The sequence below is a fragment of the Myodes glareolus genome, chromosome 12 (genome assembly GCF_982192425.1).
Source record: "Myodes glareolus chromosome 12, mMyoGla1.1, whole genome shotgun sequence".
Taxonomy (NCBI): Eukaryota; Metazoa; Chordata; class Mammalia; order Rodentia; family Cricetidae; genus Myodes; species Myodes glareolus.
Genome location: NC_142037.1, coordinates 30,666,188 through 30,680,864, shown reverse-complemented (window position 1 = coordinate 30,680,864; position 14,677 = coordinate 30,666,188). Strand labels below are relative to the sequence as shown.

The window sequence follows — 14,677 nt, the reverse complement described above, 5'->3', positions numbered from 1 at the left end:
TAGGGATGTCTTAGGTAAAGACAGATATCCCCGTCATACCATCACCCACATTTCTTCCATGCCCTGGCTCCCTGGCTTCATTTTCTTACCTCTGCATGTGGGAAAGGCGGCTCTGGGAGATACACTTTACTCTGTTTGTTGTGACAAAGCCTTTAAGAAAGAAGACACAACAAGGCGTTAGGCAGTGCACGGGCATCTGCTGCCACCTAGTGGCAGCAGCGCAAACGCTACACACACAAGTTCTTTTAAAGCAGTGGTTCATAACTTGGGAGTCAAGATTTCTTTGGAAGGTCAAACAACCCTTTCACAGGGGTCATTGGAAAGTACAGACATTTACATTTTGATTCGTAGCAGTAGCAAAATTACTGTTATGAAGTAGCAACGAAAATAAGTTGTGGTTGGGGGTCAGCACTGCACGAGGAACTGTTTTAAGGGGTCACTGCGTTAGGAAGGCTGAGAACCCTGTTTCAAAGCTTCCTGGCACTGACTCAGTAACAGCCAGGCCTACAGCTCACTCAGGACACGGTCTCTTGCAAGCACAGTTTTTCTAAAGAAATAGACTGACTACTTGTTTGGAATAATCCTCGATTCATAAAAAAGCTGGAGAGTACAGTTCTCTTGTGTGCAGCGCTAACAATTCCCACACCAGGGATACAGCTCCTATGCCCCGGGGGGCCTGGAACTCACAAGGGCTGGTGTGACAGGTTTGCACTGCTATGCCTGGGTGAGTACATTAGACACTCAGGTTTTGGAACTATCATTATTGTAACTGTTTTGATTTTTGCTTTGTACACGGCAGACAAGAACTCTGCCCCTGTGCCACGGCCCAGACTCGATCTGGATCCAGCTGTTCCCACCCAGGGTCCTTTTCCTGTTCCAGGATCCATCCTGAGACACCAGATTATGTCTCACAGTGTTTGGGAGAAGAGCACCTGCCTTTTCTGAGACATGGCTTTCTGCGGATGCATACACCCTATTCCGTTACAGCAGCACTACGCGTCCCAGTTGTAAGGGAACTGAGATAGGAGGATTTGAGTTTGAGGCCAGAGTGGGTTACATAGTAAGACTTCAGCTTTGGCTCAAAAATTATAGAGGAGTCTAGAAAACTGAAATATGACAAACAAAACCAAACCCCTTACAACCAACCAATCGGTGGGCAGTGATCATGTTGGCCAATGAGCATGTGCATACACGGGCACGCGCGCTTAAGCACACACACACACACACACACACACACACACACACTACCATACGTTCTAGGAACTCTCTTTTAAGAACCGTGTCAAAATGTTGAAAAAAACAAAGGGTTCAGGGGTAAAATTTTATACTGTCCCTACAATGTACTGAGGTTTTCCTATCCATAGTTTCTTTAATCTTCTTTTAAAAATATAGCTTTTAGGAAGACAAACCATGAAAATACTTTTAGAAAACCACCTCATACACCTAAATGGACCCTAGTTCTGTCCTCACTTCAGACTTAGGAGAGAGATCCAAGAGTTTTAGTTCAGAAGTCTCCTGAGTCCAGGGTACTACTATACATCAGAAGGCGATGGAGAAGGGACCACAGTCGGATTAGGGACTGGGAAGCAACAGGAAAGCGCTATGGCCAGTTCTGCACTCTCCCCTCATCACTTCTAGACTCTTCAATGTAGGCACAACAGACAGACTTCCATACCCTGCTGAGAGGCTAAGGGTTTGCTTCTTCTGGGGGCAGCAGCAGCTGGAGTTCAAAGGGCAACTCGTGTTTACTGGGTTATCAGGGAAGGCAACAAAAGCTGCTTTCAGAATCAGGCCTGTGAGTCTGTAATACCCCTCCCCCCACCCCCAGTCTCTGGGCTCCCAAAGCTAGACATACAGCTGGCCTGCACTCTTGAGAACACTGGCTCGGGGAGAGTCTCTGGGACTTTCCCTTCAACTCTCTCCTCTGAAAACTATCCTAGCAGCCAAGCAAGCAAATGTACCCTTGGTCTGGAGCTAGGCTGATACTGGGACGACAAGGAACCGGGAGGGGCTTTTGCAGGTTACAGCAGAAGCCCCTGAGATCAGGAACCACAGAGTAGTTTCCAGCAGCCCCAAGCAAGCAGCTGGGCCTGCGGTTGTCCCCAGAGCACCTTTCCAAGCAAGGAAGAGGGGAGGCAGCAAGCCCGAGTGGATGATGGCGGTCCTGACTTGGGGTGACCAGGCCTAACTTGGTTCCACCACAACCTGTTGCTGAGTTACTCCAGTCTAGGGCTCTAGAGCGAGCACTTGTCCAGTTAAGCAACTGAGTTCCTAGTGGTGACTTCGATCCCGAGTGGGGAAAGGTCATGGAGCAGTGGTCTTTGGGCTCCAGGCCACACTGGAACGGCGACATTTTCAAAATCCCAGTACCTTGGGCTTTCAGATGGTCACCAGCTGCCTAGACACCTCCCATATATAGCTCAGGATGAGAATGGCAGCTGGGCAGGAGGGCAGCGACCTAATGCTGGGACAGCTTACAGAAATGAGGAAGACTTTTACTCTGTGCTTTCTCTCTGGGAAACCATGATTCTTAACACACTCTGAGGAAAGAACTTAAGTCCTAATCTTGCTCCTCATTACACCATTCCTTCTCCCTCAGGAGCTGACATTCCATCCCTTCCTTACCAGCCGCTCTCGGAGGGTTACTCCTCTCCCTAGGCAAGCACACCCATTCTATGGCTTCCGCCACCCCAACGCCAAGGACATCCCAACGCCTTCCCTGGCTCCCAGATTTCTGGACTAGTCGTGTTTCATGTGTTCAAACACAATGCTTTCTTTTTTTTAAACAGGGTTCCATGTTGCTGAGGTTGGCTTCGAACTCACTATGCAGCTGGGGCTGGCTTTGAATTCTGGATTTTCTTTCCTCCAGGCTCCTCACTGCTGAGATTACAAGCATATGCCACTACCCCCGGCTCTACTATTAGTTCTTGCATACTCTTGCTTTCTGAAGATTTACTTGTTTTTATTTTATGGGTATGGGTGTTTTGCTTGCATGTATGTTTGTGCACCACACGTGCACTACCTGTACAGGCTGAAGAGGGAGTTGGATCTACCCTTGGGACTGGAGTTTCCGATACTTGGGAGTTGCATTTGGGTCCTGGGCCCTGAACCCAGGTCCTCTGGAAGAGTATCCAGAGCTCTTTCCACTGAAGCACTTCACCTGATATTTTAGTTTTAATAAATATGGTTGGTCGCAAGTAATATTAACACAAGGGGAAATCAGGTGAAAAGTGTATGGGAACTCTTATCATTATGTTTTTCTGTAAATCTAAAAAGTACGAAGTTTATTAAACAAAAAAAAATTTTGGAAAGTATCAAAATGAGGACATGGCTAGAGAATATTAACAAAAAGTTTCATTAATATGTACAGAGTTCAAATACGTAAGAGATATAAAACCTCTAAGAAGTAAATGGACAAAAAAAGAAATAATTTACATAAAAATCTTTCTGGCAAACAGTTTACTGTCAGATAATGAACATTAAAAAAATATTTCTACCCTTTATTCCAGGAATTCCACTTTTAGTAACTTACCTAAGGCAAATGCTATCATCATACATATACAGAATTTTCCCTAAAAGGAAAAGCCCTGCCCTGCCAGCCAATAACAAGCTAATAAGCTAAGCTATACGGATGTGGGTGACGTAAAACAGGAGACAATGCTGCAGCCTGTGTTCTCATTTTTTTTTGAGACAAGGTCTGGCTTACAACTGAGTCTGACCTTGAACCTCTGATCCTCCTGTTTCAGCCTCCTGAGTGCTGGGCATACAGGCAAATGCTGGTCTTCCCAAAGATTTCATAATGGTTTACTATAATTAAGTGTTTCCTGCTACACAAGCACTGCGCTCCTGAGCTACCACCCCTGTAGGCAAACAAAAGCAGAAATAGTCACACTTGGCAGGCACTGCCTCAAAAGTGTCACCTGCTCAGCATGGCTTATAGATGCGGAGAGTGGGGTTCACTCTGACCACGGTGCTGCAGGCTCAGGGCCTATTGCTTTCTGTCATGTTCCCCCCTACAATAAACATGGATTACCCACTTACGAGCTAACAAAGCCCTATGAAACAAAACGACAGACGGACCCTACAGCGCTCTCATCCCTGCTCTGGGTGGCAGCCACACTTGCAGCCACAGGCCTGGTGAGGTGGGCGCACTGCCTACTGTGCCTTCAGGGCTGGACCCAGAGTGTGCTGCAATATTTTAATTGGGGATCTGGATGAAAACAAATTTCTAGCACCGTGATTCAGTCTACAAATGATTCTTAGGGCACCCTATGTGGGAAGAGACCTATGTGTAAAGGATGAAAATCAGTGAGGACAACAGTAAGGGACAGTCCTACCCGCCAAGATGAGCAGTGTCAATTCAGGGGGAAGCCCTCAATTCAGTGGGAAGGAAACCCCCACACTAAAGCTGGGGTGGGGCAAGGGGCAGACATAACATTGGATATGTTACGACACAGGAATGTAAAAATTCTGTTTTCAGCTAGCAGTGGTGTACGCCTTTAATCCCAGCACTCGAGATTGAGTTCGAGGCTAGCCTGGTCTACAGAGCAAGCTCCAGGACAGCCAGGGCTACAAAGAGAAACCCTGTCTTGAAAAAAACCCAAAACTACCCCTAACCCCCCCAAAATTCTGTTTTAAGTGAGAAACTTAGTAAATGCTGTGTCCATTTGGCCACCATATTACTAAAAATGATTGGACATACTCTATCATGTGTCTCATGGTTCCGGAATGTTTAGAAATAATAAGTGCGTTGTAACAGTAACTACTACTTCCATCTCCCTCTTTCTGGCCAGGGGAGTTAAGACTCAAACTGACCATACACCATTAGGGTTCAGTAACCTCATGTCTAAGTATCTGCCCTAGGGTTTGATCAGATTCCTGATATGATAAAACACGACTGGTAAATGGGCTATGGAAATAAAATAAAAATATAACTTTTCTTATCAGATATAGTTAATTAACTACAACAAGGTGAGTTTGGCGCTGAAGGCCTTTCAGAATGGAACTTCTCTTTGTAGTAGGTAGGAAAGTAAGCAATGGTTGTTTTGAGAACAGAGTAATTTAAGCCGATTCCATTCTCTCCTTGGTATGCTTCTAAACTCTAGCAGTATAGGGGATTTGACTTTCAGTAGTTTAGTCTTTTGATCAGATAGGCAGACGGGCAGGCAGGCATGCGAGTACACACACACACACACACATACACACAGTCTCAAGAACTCTAAGAAACCACGATTATTTTTACTCTTACTGACTAAATATACTGAAGTAGAACTCAGAGACAGGACACTGACATACCACTCAGCAAAAATCTGGGAAAACTCCAGCGAACTGTTGGCCACCGGGGAGATGAAGTAGAAGGGGATGCTGGAGAGGCCGGCTGAGTCAATGTACTGATACAAGCACTCCAGGAGGTCATAGATCACTCCCGAGGGGTAGCAGGGAACCAGCACGTTTCCTCCGTTCCGGACTGTCAGAGCTAGAAAGGTTGAGGAAGGAGAAGATGGTACCAAACGGACAGTGTTAGGAAGGGCGAATGCAGCCTTTAAAACAGCAGCTACATTTCTTGTTTTCTTATGTCTGATTTTGTTTATTTTTGAGACAAGTTCTTGTTATGTAGCTTTTGTCAGATCAAAGGAAGACCCCAATTCCCAAAACTCCAAAAGGGAGTCCAAATATCCAGAAACGAGGTCCACCTGGACTACAGAAGGATTTCTGACAGTTAGATAAAAGCCAACATTCCACAGGCACTGGTGAAACCAGTTCCCATGAACTAAAGGAGTCATTTCCCTTACCTGGCAGAAGGGACATTGACTAGCTGTGGCACCAGGCTCCTTCAGCATTGCCGTACCTATCACACATTGCAAAGTTCCGGCAGTAGCACCCCAGCCCTTCTGGCCATGTCTCACTCTGAACTTCCTCCAGTCACAGGCTTCCTCTCCCTCTGCACAGCTACTCTTTCTCCTTATAATCCTGCTATTCTCGCTCTCCTCTCTCTCTCATGACCCACACCGTTACATCATCTACTTCTGCAGAGGAGCAGACACCAGGGCACTGCAAGGTTGAAGGCTGATGTTCTCATCACTGTCCCTGGGAAGAGTGTGTGGTTTTTTGTTTTTGTTTTTTGTTTTTTTCAAGACAGGGTTTCTCTGTGTAACAGCCCTAGCTGTCCTGGAACTAGCTCTGTATACCAGGCTTGCCTTGAACTCACAGAAATCCACCTGCCTCTGCCTCTCAAGTGCTGGTGGTATTGCTGGTATTAAAGGCATGAGCCACTGCTGCCTGGCAGAATATGTTTTTTATTTTTGGTTTTTCAAGATAGGGTTTCTCTGTGAAACAGTCCTAGTTGTCTTAGAACTAGCTCTGTAGACCAGGCTGGCTTCAAACTCACGGAGATCTGCATGCCTCTGCCTCCCGGGTGCTGGGATTAAAGGTGTGAACCACCACTGCCCAGCTTCAGTGTGGATTTTAATAACTGCTATGAACCCGAGCTTCCAGCAGCTCCTTCTCTTTAAATCCTATTTAAAGTTTGCAGGATGTCGCTGCTTAGTCCCTTGTCATGGCCAAGTGAACCAGATGGAAATAAACCTTTTCAATTTAAGGTCTTTTCATCACATTTTCTCTCACTAGTATGTCTGTAAGCAACTATCTCTTAAACACTGAAAGCCAGTACAGAACATAGAATTAATCACAACTTATGGAGCTGTAATGTGTTAAAAGTATGACTGGCTGAAAAACCGTAAAGTCAAGTCTACTTTTGTTTGTAAAACAACGGAAGCAGACGGCTTTGGGTGTAGGAGCTGAAGTCTCGTGCCAGGAGCCCTGCCCACCCCTGCTGTGATGGACAGGTCTCCAGGAGGCTGTGAATTGCTGCCATTAGAGCATGGAATGAAGGCGACACTTCAGAGAGGCCGGCTCTAGTTTCAACATAGTAAGGGCCGCTAGTTTACCACTTCAGCTGGCTGGGCCTCAGTTTCCTCATTAGCTATGTGGGGACCGAGTGAGCGCGGTGCTGGGCCTCAGTTTCCTCATTAGTTATGTGGGGGACGAGTGAGCTCCGTGCTGGGCCTCAGTTTCCTCATTAGCTATGTGGGGACCGAGTGAGCTCCGTGCTGGGCCTCAGTTTCCTCATTAGTTATGTGGGGACGAGTGAGCTCCATGCTGGGCCTCAGTTTCCTCATTAGTTATGTGGGGACCGAGTGAGTCCGGTGCTGGGCCTCAGTTTCCTCATTAGTTATGTGGGGACCGAGTGAGTCCGGTGCTGGGCCTCAGTTTCCTCATTAGCTATGTGGGGACCGAGTGAGCTCCGTGCTGGGCCTCAGTTTCCTCATTAGTTATGTGGGGACGAGTGAGCTCCATGCTGGGCCTCAGTTTCCTCATTAGTTATGTGGGGACCGAGTGAGTCCGGTGCTGGGCCTCAGTTTCCTCATTAGCTATGTGGGGACCGAGTGAGCTCCGTGCTGGGCCTCAGTTTCCTCATTAGTTATGTGGGGACCGAGTGAGTCCGGTGCTGGGCCTCAGTTTCCTCATTAGCTATGTGGGGGACGAGTGAGCACAGAGCTGGGCCTCAGTTTCCTCATTAGCTATGTGAGGACGAGTGAGCTCCGTGCTTTTCAAGCTCCAGTCTGTCTAACAGTCGTCTAGGGAACACGCTGAATGAGCTTTTCTTCTAGGTCCTTCCCTTCCCTGCCTAGCGGATCTGCGACAGGACCTTCAAGTTTGCATTTTCATTAGCTACCCTCGATGATCTTGAGGATCCCCACCTGACACAGTGCATTAGATGCTGGGTTGCCCCCCAATCTAAAGCTCCTGGAGTCAGGGGTTCTAGGTTACTAACAAATACACAAAACCCAGAAGCTCTCTGAGACCAGCCCACTTTTCCACAGCTCTATACGACAAAGAATAAAAACAGGGGATGAATTGGTAGCAAGGCTCAGATTTCAAAGGACAGCGCCTTCTGTGTCCAGGAGCCAGAGCAACACCACTTAAAGTTGCTGGAAGGTGAAGGTCAGCCCCTTAACCCCTCCCTCTTGGGTAGCTAGCTCAGACTTAATGTTTTGTGCCTCTTGCCCTGCCAAGCTTATATGCGGCAGCCAGATGGCCAACACGATGAAGATCAGTAGGGACTCGAGGAGGAGGAAATTACATTCAGATGAGCTCATGGAGGCAGAGACCCCAAGATGAGAATAGTGCCTCTGAAAGGAGATGAAAGGAGACGAGCTTCCTTTGCTCCCCGAGAGGATGCAGGAAAAGGGTGGTCCTCTGGGTCTGATTTCTGTCTCAGGGTGTGAGACAAATGCTCACTGCCTAAGTCACCCAACTGTTAGATCCAAAGGACACTCCAGCTCCCCAAACCCTAAAAGGTAGTCCAGATACCCAGAAATGAGCTCAACCTGGACAATAGGAGGATTTCTGGTGGTTGTGAAACCGGTTCCCATCTACCAAATGGAGTCATTTTCTTTACTTCTGGCAGAAGGGACACATGGCTACTGTGGTGCCTATTGGTATATCAAAGTTCATGCTGGCCTCCAGGCTCCCTCAGGATCACAAGTACCTGTTACACATTTCAAAGTCTATGTTAGCATCCTGGCCCTTCTCACCTCCTCTTCCACCTTAAGCTCCCTTCAGCTCCTAGGCTCCCCCCACCCCTCACTCTGTTCCTGCTTCTCTCATTGTGTTCTCTCTGTTCTCCGCTCTCTCACAGATAGTTCTGACCATGTTCAATCTACTTATTTCTCTCTCTCCTCTGGACTCTTCCAGATGCCTCTTGCTGTTCTTTTTCTCATATCTACAATAAAAACCTTCCCCTTGACCGTACACGAGGTGGTCACGTTATCAATTTATACCCTGATGGTGATACTTTGTCATAGCAGCTTGTACAGACATAGACAGGAGCCAGCCTTCTTTCCTAAGACAGGAATGGGATTGCAATATTTCACTGACAATTTTACCAAGGGGGAAAAAAATGTTTTCCAGACAGAAAACATCCCTAGGGCTCTCAATTTAGTCTTTTCCCAAAAGAAGGAACAATAAAAGCAACCAGATATCAGCGAGCACAATTCCATGCACCCATCTTCTCACTGGTGTGAATTTCAAGTGTGAGTCATTGCTGGGCTAGTATTTGCAAAGCAGTGTGAGGGGGTGTGACTCTACCGCTGCGATGTATGAGCACGTGTCCCTGCCATCCCCACAGCAACGGGTTAGCCAACACGGGCTGTGAGAACATGCCGACTATGTTTCTAGAAGCTGCTAACAATTCTGACGGATGGCTTTAAAACCCTTAGCACACCTTCAGATTTACAACCCTTTGGAATGACTCTTTTGGACAACAGTGCATTTCGAGGAGGAACCTAGGGGTGAAGTCAGTGAGAGCACGGAGGCTTCAAAGAAACACCAGAGGGCAGGAGTGCAGGAAAGGGGTGAGGCTCAAATGAGAAATAAACCTAGGATAGGATGCAGACCCCAAGTTCGGTCTTGAGAAGTCCCTTACCAAGGTTGCTGCAGAACTCGCCCACCATGCCGTCGGGGTTGGCAGTGGGGATCTGAGTGAGCCCTGTGAGAACCAGAACGTCGCTGTTTTTGAGAGAAGCTTGGTCCATGGGCTGAAAGACAAAAGAAAGCGACTGTTACCTACAAGCAGCAAAGGACAAGAGCAAATGTTTCTCTTGTGGGTCCAGTCCAGCAGCGAAGGCTCAGCAGCTCTGGAGTTAGCAACAATCTGCCATGACTGGGTGGTCTCACATCACATTCACCGTCACAGAACTAGACATTTAAGATCGCCTCCTGTTTCCAGTGCTTCCCTCTTGAGAATGTCATGCACATGCCTTCCACGTGGTTCTAAACATCAGCATGGATCAGGGTCGCCAGAGGGTGTGTCAGAGAACCGCTGAGCTCATTCCTACAGTTTCTGGTGTGTTCCCAGGCAGGGCCTGAGAATCTGCATTTCTAGCAAGTTTCTGGGAAATGTTCCTGCTGTTTGACTGGGAATCACATCTGCACTAAATAACCATCTTCTCAGAGTAACTGCTGAGGAGACAAGCACATGCCATGGGAAGACAGAGGCAAAGTTGTTTACCTGTGTAGCAAGGGTTGGAGGAACCAGAAAGAACACTGGGTTAGCACTCATGCCTGTTCCCAATTCCTCAACTAGACCTACCTATGACCTGGAGCAAGCTTTGAACCTGATTTCTTATGAAATAGCTGGTCCTGACCACCTCCTCCAGTTGACTCTTGAGTCTCAGAGGCTCACACACTCTATCTGCATGTGAACTGTGAACCCCACTGGCACCTGACATTCTTCATGATGGTGACAATTACTTTTACCTACTATCATTTAAACTGTGATTATTTTCAGAGCACTTAAAAACATTCTGCTTTTCTGCATAAATTAAGATTTGACTGAAAACAAAGGTATAAGAACCGAGAGGCCAGAGTGTACAAATGTTTTTCTCTTGTGACTATCTGCCCTGAAAAAGCACCAGACCACACACTTTATGAAGATATCTTATTCTTTCTTTTGCAGAGCAGACCAGCAAAGCCTCAAATCTAGATTGTCAATTCCAAGAATCCATACCTCTTGAGACGCTTCTCCTTTGAGTATCAAAGTATGGAGACACGGGCTTCTTTATTTTATGAAATAACAAGGTATGGCCCTGTTACAAACTGCTCATAATGCAGAAGAAATTTCTTTAACTGGGCAGAGAGAGCTCAGAGATGAACATGCAGTACATGACTGGCTTGGTTCTTCTCCACAGGTTTTTACTAATGCATCTAACAGCTTTTCCTCTTCTTGGGCAGAACCTCTCAGATTCACACCTATGTACTTGTTTCCACAAAAGGAAGTAAGTGTGCACTGGTGGGGGGCACAATGGTTTTAGCAGTAGCGATGCAATGAGCCTTGGACTGCTTCCTGTGTGTACCAGAAGGAAACTGAAATGGTGACAAGGGGACCCAGCAGTGCAGTAAATGACACTCAAGATAGCCAACTAAACTGACTGAGGTGGAGGAGGACCTCAGAGGGCCACCAGATTCCCTGAAATGGTGTGGATGATTCTATATGGCTCTGGAGATTTAACTAGGTGGTCAGAAAGGGCTATGACCCCAAAAGTTTAAGAATGGCTGAACTAAAAGAAAAAGAAAATGCGGAGTGAACTACTCTGACATGACCTCTGAGCCCCAGCCATTAATATCTTCTTCTGAATATTAAAAGCCCACAAACAAATGCAGGGTGGTGTTCAGTGTGAGCAGCCTGAGCTGGAATCATTACAAGATACTTGGCGGTCAGGTTTACAGATGTTTGTAATTTCAGCCCTAAGCAGAGACAGTCTTATTGACTCCCAAGGCTCCAGGACAGATACAGGCTTAAAAGGTTTTACTGAAAGTTTCCACACCCAGGTGACATTTCAAATATCTGCACTTCAGCAAAGATAAATACATATATTACTGGTGTCAACAGCCACTTGATGAGTAATTAAAGGGGAATATTTCGTTTAATCACAAAAAGAAAAACTTCCCTTGTTTAAGAATCAAAAGTAGCTCACAAACTGATAGTTATAAACATATGAAATAAAACGGTAAAAGCTCCAAGTTTAGGGGGCTGGAAAGACGGATCAGGGTTAGCAGCACTGGCTGCTCTTGCAGAGGAGTGGAGTTCAGTTCCTATCACCTACACAGTGACTCAAAATCATCCATAACTCCAGTCCTAGGGGATCTGATACCCTCCTCTGACTTCAGGCGTGCATACGTTGCACAGACATACATACACACAGGCAAAACATTTATATACATAAAAACAAAACAATAAATCTAAATCTCCAAGCCTAGTTAGAACTGTTGTACTGTACTGGTTCTTTGTAGGGGAATATTATTTTAAGGTGTATTGCTTTTTTTAAAAATATTTATTTATCATGTATACAATATTCTGTCTGCATGTATGCCTGCAGGCCAGAAGAGGGCACCAGACCTCATTATAGATGGTTGTGAGCCACCATGTGGTTGCTGGGAATTGAACTCAGGACCTTTGGAAGAGCAGGCAATGCTCTTAACCGCCGAGCCATCTCTCCAGCCTCAGGTGTGTTGCTTTTGTTTATGTTACATTTCTTTAACTCTGTGAAGCTGTGATTCTTTACCTGTCTAAAACACCTGATGGTCTAATAAAGAGCTGAATGGCCAATAATGAGGCAGGAGCAAGGATATGAGGGGTTGGCAGACAGAGAGGATAAATAGAAGGAGAAACGAGGGGAGGAGGACATGGGGCCAGCCACTCAGCCACCCATGGGGTAAGAAAGGAAGATATACAGAAGAGAAGGAAAAAAGCCCAGAGGCAAAAGGTAGTTAGGATAATTTAAGTTAAGAAAAGTTGGCTAGAAGCAAGCCAAGGGTGGGCATTCCTAACTAAGAATAAGCCTCTATGCGTGATTTATTTGGGAGCTGGGTGGAGGGCCCCTCAAAAAGCCAAAAGAAAATCAAACAACATTTTGGTGCCTAACATGGGGTGCCGATTGTCCTCTTTTAAAATTGTTGTTGCCTTTTAAGCTACAGCTATCCTAGTCAGCAACTGCCACTCTGCCGGTACCAGCAGCGGTTCTGAAGTTCTGTTTCCTCAGGCACCAACTCTTTCAAGCTACAAAGGGAATTTATCTAATTCTCTGTCCCTCTAAAGAACTCAAGACTCAAAAGTTGAGGTGGAATTCTGCTCTCCAAGTTTACCTCCTCGTGTCTCTCAAGAAGCTCTTGTGCTTCTCCTTGCCTCTCTTTAAAAGCCCTTCTCCACCTGGCTCCTCCCTACAACTTCCTGTCCGCTAGTTGCTGACGCAGCCTCCTGACCACAGGTGAATTTTATTTAATCAAACACATCTTTGCATCATTAAACAAATGTTCCACAGCATAAAAAAGTAACATACCTTAAAATAATAGTCTACAACAGTTCTCTAACAATTAACTTTAATTTACAAGCACACATTCACTTATAAAACAAATAACAGGTTTGGTTATGACATCTTTATTCACATATATAATGCACATGGACCATAGTCACTTCACCATGACCTCTTGTCCTTCCTCTTCCCTCCCAAGTCTCTTTCCCTTTCCACTTAACTTTTATGATTTTGTGTGTACAAGTGTGGTGGTGTATGTGTATATATACACGTACACAAGAAGGTGTGCATGTGCAGAGACCAGTAGTAAAGAGACAAAGTGTAACCGAGAAAATGCAAAAAAGGTCAGAGTGAATCCTATGAACAGGGCAGGCAATAAGAAGTCAGCAGCCTGAAACACAGAATAGTTTTTGGTGATAATAGAAGTAAAGAAGGCCAGAGGGGTAGGGAAAATACAGGAGGAGATTCCTAAGGTGAGGTAGTGATTTCACTCTTAGATGTGAAATAGGATCCAGTAAGTACAACAAGAGGAAGCCAGAGTGCAGAAGACTAGATGATTGAAACACAGGAGAAACGGCAGCCTGGTCAAGGGAAAGTGAAAACAGAAGTCAGCAAGGATGCAGAGAAATCTGAAGGCCCTTTATACCTTAAAAACCATTCATAGCAGCATTGTTTATCATAGCCAGAACCTGGAAACAACCTAAATGCCCCTCGACTGAAGAATGGATAAGGAAAATGTGGTACATTTACACAATGGAGGACTACACAGGAGAAAAAAATAACGACACCTTGGAATTTGTAGGCAAATGGACGGAGCTCATTTTGAGTGAAGTAACCCAGACCCAGAAAGACAATTATCATATGTACTCACTCATAGGTGGTTTTTAAACATAAAGCAAAGAAAACCAGCCTACAACTCACAATCCCAGAGAATCTAGACAACAGTGAGGATCCTAAGAGAAGCATACATGGATCTAATCTACATGGGAAGTAGAAAAAGACAAGATCTCCTGAGTAAATTGGGAGCATGGGGACCTTGGGAGAGGGTTGAATGGGAGGGGTGAGGCAGCGAGGGGAGCAGAGAAAAATGTAGAGCTCAATAAAAATTAATAATAAAAAAATAAACACTCAAAAAAAAAAAAAACCAGATGGCAGAAACAAAGAAACGAGTGAAAACAGTTAAGGACTTATTGCCTAGGAAAGGGAAAAAAATACCCCAGACCATGAAGTACAACTCTGCCCTCCAAAACCAGTTCAAACCCCATCATTTCAAAACTCCCCAATCTCCTAGCTGCATCCCTGGACTCCCACAGTAGACTTCTGGTCTTATAACAATGTTCAGTTGCACTGTGGGGAAAAGCTCCTCCCTATCAGAACTTCTGTAAGGGTCACATCCACCATCTTGTCTTCTTTTTAGACACTCCACTCCTAAGCCCTCGCTTAGGGAATAGCTATGGCTCCTGAGGAGCCGATAAACATACACACACAGGGATTCACTTAAGCAGCACACATTACTTTTGAGAGAAGAAAATACTCTGAGGAGAGACAGTGTCCAGCCAGAGGAGACAAACAATGGAGACAGCCAATGGAGAAAGACACAGATGCCAGCCCGTATTGTTCCTCTCCTGGCTTCTGGGGCCAAGTTAAGTGAGCCAGAAGCTCCAACAAATTCAGGGCTTGTTTGTACCTTTCTTGTGGCCCTAGTTGAAATTGTAAGACATTTAACTTTCACCATGGAGCATCCACATCAAAGTACTGCATCAAAAACAAAACAAACCAACAAATAACAAAACTTTTGAGAAAAA

At 45.7% G+C, this 14,677-nt stretch overlaps 1 protein-coding gene across 1 annotated transcript in view; it reads right to left on the bottom strand.

Moving 5' to 3' along the window:
- Ints9 (integrator complex subunit 9) overlaps positions 1–14,677 on the bottom strand; it is an 88,621-nt gene that overhangs the window by 13,551 nt on the left and 60,393 nt on the right. The window contains exons 9-11 of the mRNA XM_048421794.3: positions 9,488–9,599; positions 5,296–5,476; positions 90–150 (exon numbers count right to left, since the gene is read on the bottom strand). Of these exons, the coding sequence (XP_048277751.3) occupies positions 90–150; positions 5,296–5,476; positions 9,488–9,599 (354 nt within the window). The remainder of the gene's footprint in view (positions 1–89; positions 151–5,295; positions 5,477–9,487; positions 9,600–14,677) is intronic.